Source organism: Atta colombica, unplaced genomic scaffold (assembly GCF_001594045.1).
Source record: "Atta colombica isolate Treedump-2 unplaced genomic scaffold, Acol1.0 scaffold204, whole genome shotgun sequence".
Lineage (NCBI taxonomy): Eukaryota > Metazoa > Arthropoda > Insecta > Hymenoptera > Formicidae > Atta > Atta colombica.
Genome location: NW_017259299.1, coordinates 93,999 through 98,260, shown reverse-complemented (window position 1 = coordinate 98,260; position 4,262 = coordinate 93,999). Strand labels below are relative to the sequence as shown.

At 31.8% G+C, this 4,262-nt stretch overlaps 1 protein-coding gene across 1 annotated transcript in view; it reads left to right on the top strand.

Annotated features, from left to right (window-relative positions):
• The first annotated feature begins 2,819 nt into the window (after positions 1-2,819).
• LOC108687290 (papilin) overlaps positions 2,820-4,262 on the top strand; it is an 80,861-nt gene continuing 79,418 nt past the window's right edge. The window contains exon 1 of the mRNA XM_018192983.1: positions 2,820-2,953. Within this exon, the coding sequence (XP_018048472.1) occupies positions 2,931-2,953 (23 nt within the window). The 5' untranslated portion in view covers positions 2,820-2,930. The remainder of the gene's footprint in view (positions 2,954-4,262) is intronic.

The following is a 4,262-nucleotide window of genomic DNA, read 5'->3' as shown; positions in this document are numbered from 1 at the left end:
AAAATATTAATAAAAATATTAAATATTAATATAAAAATATAAAAATATTAATTTAAAAATTCTTAGAAGATTTAGATAACTTGTAAAATTTTATATGAAATCGCGTTTGTATAAAAGTTTATGTAGAAGTTTTGCAGGTTGTCTAAACTTTCTTCTTTTGATATAAGAATTTCAATATTTTTACAAATTCTGATATATGTATTAAAAAAAAAAAGAAAGTAAGCGAAAATATAATTTCCGAGATTTCCTTTAGGGATTTTCCTCAAAGTTTACACACTTCACTTTAGCAATGCTTTTAAAGAAGAGCGAAGAACAATAAATTTGTTAATCAAGTGGCATTGGTAGCTTTTTGAATGTAGACGACGAGTGCCAGAGTTAGTGCTCGTAATTTGCGGGGGCGTTGGAGTATGAATGAATCCCCACCATTCTCTCTCTCTCTCTCTCTCTCTCTCTCTCTCTCTCTCTCTCCCTCTCTTTCTCTTCCATTCCATTCTCGCCAGTCGACCACCCCGTCACGTCTTTTACAGTCCTACTCATCCCCTCCATATTTTTATTTTTTTCTTCTTTTTTCCCTCTTCCCCTCCCTTTTCTCTCTCCTTCATATCATCATTCTTCGTTAGTCTCTCTTCTTCACACCCACACTAACCGAAAGCAGCTCATATCAGGGGTCGGTTCTCTCTCCAAGTTCCGCGCTTCTTTCGGTTAGTTTTCTCCCGTGAGTTGTACGCGCGCATTCTTTCGTGAGGACCGGCTTCCGTGTCGTACGGTCTTTAGGCTCTACAGTCACAAGAAACAGAACTAGCGTTGTGTTGAAATAAGAACTCTTGGCATCCTGTGGATAGAACGGAAAAGCTGTTCATCATGTGCCATCGTCTTTCAAGGTAAGTTATATACAATGAATAATATTTTTTTATTTCTATTAGATCGATAAAATAAATGTGGTACTTAAATTATTTTAATTAGACAATCAATTTTTTGTATTGCTCCTGTTGAAATATGAATAAAATATATTTTTATTATTATTGTATAACATATGTATAGGTAGTCATATATTTTATAACATATTATCTAATAAAAATTGTTTGATAGTGCACTTTAATACATTGTAACTCACATGGATAAAGTATCTGAAAGATGACTCTCATTAAATAATATGCAATAAATAATATGCAATTCAAAGTTTTTTTATTCAAAATAGCCAGTATATTCTGTTTTCGGTTACTTTTGCAATTGTTACAATAATTTAGTGTGAAATGTGCAAGTTTACGTCTCTATACACACACACACACACACACACACACACACACACACACACACACACACACACACACACACACACACACACACACATACACACTCGCACGCACGCACGCATGCACACACACAGGATCTTATATTACTGTATAAATTTCACTAGTGCCGTCTTAAAATTGTTCGAAACTCCGGTAATATTATCCTATTTTGAAAGTGCAGTCTAATTTATTTGGTGGTAATTACACGGCACTTTACATGGAAAAAAAACAAGTGTATTTAACATAGCAATAAAAAATAATTCAACGATTATGTTATGTATAGATATAAAACATTGACATAAATTTTGCCTCGAATCAATCTGATTTTACTAGTGTGATATTTATGTATTTGTTATACGAGAAGTAATGTCACGAAGTAATGTTATTATTAAGGAGTCGTTGCAAATCGCGTTTTACGTTATTCATTTCGTCGTTTCTACATGCCATCGTGCATCGGTCCATCACTCGCAAAATTCTTCGCTTATTCCTTCAATTCATTCTTCATTAAAACGTCCATCATTTAAATAAATAAATGAATGAGTAAATGAATTTTAAAAAATCACAATCTTCCCTTATAAATGTGCGTTACTAAACGGTTTATATTAAAATCTAAAAAGCTCGTTTGGCTATGTTATATTAGCGTTCATTATGCTCGTGCATAAAAATAATGTATAAAAGACAGACATTTTACGAATCTTATAAAAAATAATTTTCTCTTCAAGTTGTATAAAATATCGGAATAAACAACTTAAAGAAGAAGTAACATAGATACATTTTATTTTATTCTTTATTTGTATTATGTCAGCAGTACAAAAATAAGAAATTAAAATAACGTTTCTATTAAATTTAGTTTAATAAAAATTACAATAATTAATACTCTTACATTTTTCATACAGCAAAAAGATTAATTTATACAATTAATTCGATATTTAAATATATTAATTTCAACGCGTTATTATGTTTGTTTTATTTAATTTTATATCTCAGAAATGATATATGCATATATTTGAACAAAACGACTTGTTTGCTCTTATCAAATCGTATTATTAAAAATTAAAAAAAGATAGAGACCATTGTCTTTTTCACTCATGTGAAATGTCGTGTAATTCATTCATACACATATTTATACATTAAAGTTATATTATCGTTCGTATACTTTATGTAAATCTTTTTCTTTGTGATAATAAAGATTGCTATGGCAACTGTAGGCATAAAAACATTTATATTATATAATCGTGATTATTATAAATTCTAAATCTGCGATAGGTTTATGGAGGCTTTAAAAATAACAATAATCATATATTTTAATTTAATTTGAAAGGTAGAGTATTTTAATATGCCATGCGGATTTATCAGTCAAAAATTTAACGAAATACGAAGCCATGCATGGTGAGATAAGGGGACAAAAGCAAAATTTGCCGCACCTCAGTATCGGAAGGCCGTAGGCCTGTGGTCCATGACCGGCCGACGCAGCCTCCTCCCGGTTCCACAGAGAATCGGAGTCACGTTCAGTCAGTGGCCGACTCCCGTCCGTGGAGGTGGTGCGCGTTATCGCTCCTTCGGCTCCTTTCTCAACAGTGCGCGAAAAGGAATTTTCTGATTTCTGCACATACATCTCAAGGCTCATCCTCAGTAGGCATGACGAATGTCAGGAGCACGTGGTTAGTTAAAAAATTTTGTTTTCGTCTCTGTTGGTTTTCATTGCATTAAATTCATTATACTCCGTTTTTTTATGTCTGCAATTTTTGAATGCATTCTTCAATCACCGTGTACGTATAAAGAACATTAGATGTTCGTCTTGATTTTGTTTTTCTTCAATTCAAGTCTCTCAATTCTCAATTCTCTCTCTTTTTCTCTCTCTCTCTCTCTCTCTCTCTCTCTCTCTTTCTCTCTCTCTCTCTCTCTCTTTCTCTTTCTCTTATTCTCTCTGTCTCTCTATCTTTCTTTCTCTTAGGCTGGGAATCGATTTTCGTTTAGCCCGTTTTTATGAAGCGCACGGAAGTACCCAATTACGAAACCATTTAAAGGGAGTTTTAATTAAAGAGTGAGGTGGTTCCTGCTTGCTTTCTATCACGCCGTTCCTGTTAAAGCTATAACACGTAATTAATAATTATGTTGTATACAAAATGTTTATTTGAAATAATGAAGAATTACGTTAATATAATTTACATCCTTTTTGACTTCTTTTCTAATTTATCTCACTCCTTGAGGCAAATCGAGATCACATAAGAATATAGCAATATTATCAAGAACTGACATTGTAACTGATATATATACATACATATATACGTATATTCGCGTTTGCACCCTCATTCGCAAAATGATTCATGAAATTCTCGTCACGATTTGAATACGTATTTTCTCACATGGTTTTATCATTAGCCATATGAAAATTCCGTTTCAGAAAAGTTTTTATCTTTGCTCGCCAGCAAACGTTTATTCCAACAAGCACAATTTGCACATGTTGAGAAACAAGAGATGGTCTCGTGAGTCCTGAGAGACGCGAAAGGCAGATTGGCGACATATGTGTCTCCTCATGACTGACATTTATCAAAGTGATTCGAACGCTTTTAGTTAGCATATTATTTATTATATATTGCTTATTTTATTTGTTTTCTAACAGATTAGAATAATATTATTTTTAATGATAATTTTATATATAATAATTGCCCGCATAATATTGTGTGATTTAATCGTATATCGCAATCAACTTTTACTCTTCCTATAACATCTACCACGATTATATAGTATACCTATTTTCTCTTTTTTTTATTTTACTTCTTTGCATATATATATATATAATATAAACATTTATTGTACTGCCTTAGAACTGCATTTCGTTATTTATTTTTCGTTTTATTTATTTTCTCTATCTATTTTATGTTAAGCTGTCAGACAATGTTTTAATATTTAATAGTGACTTAAACATCACGGAAACTCCAATTAAATTATGTTACAACGTGAATTATT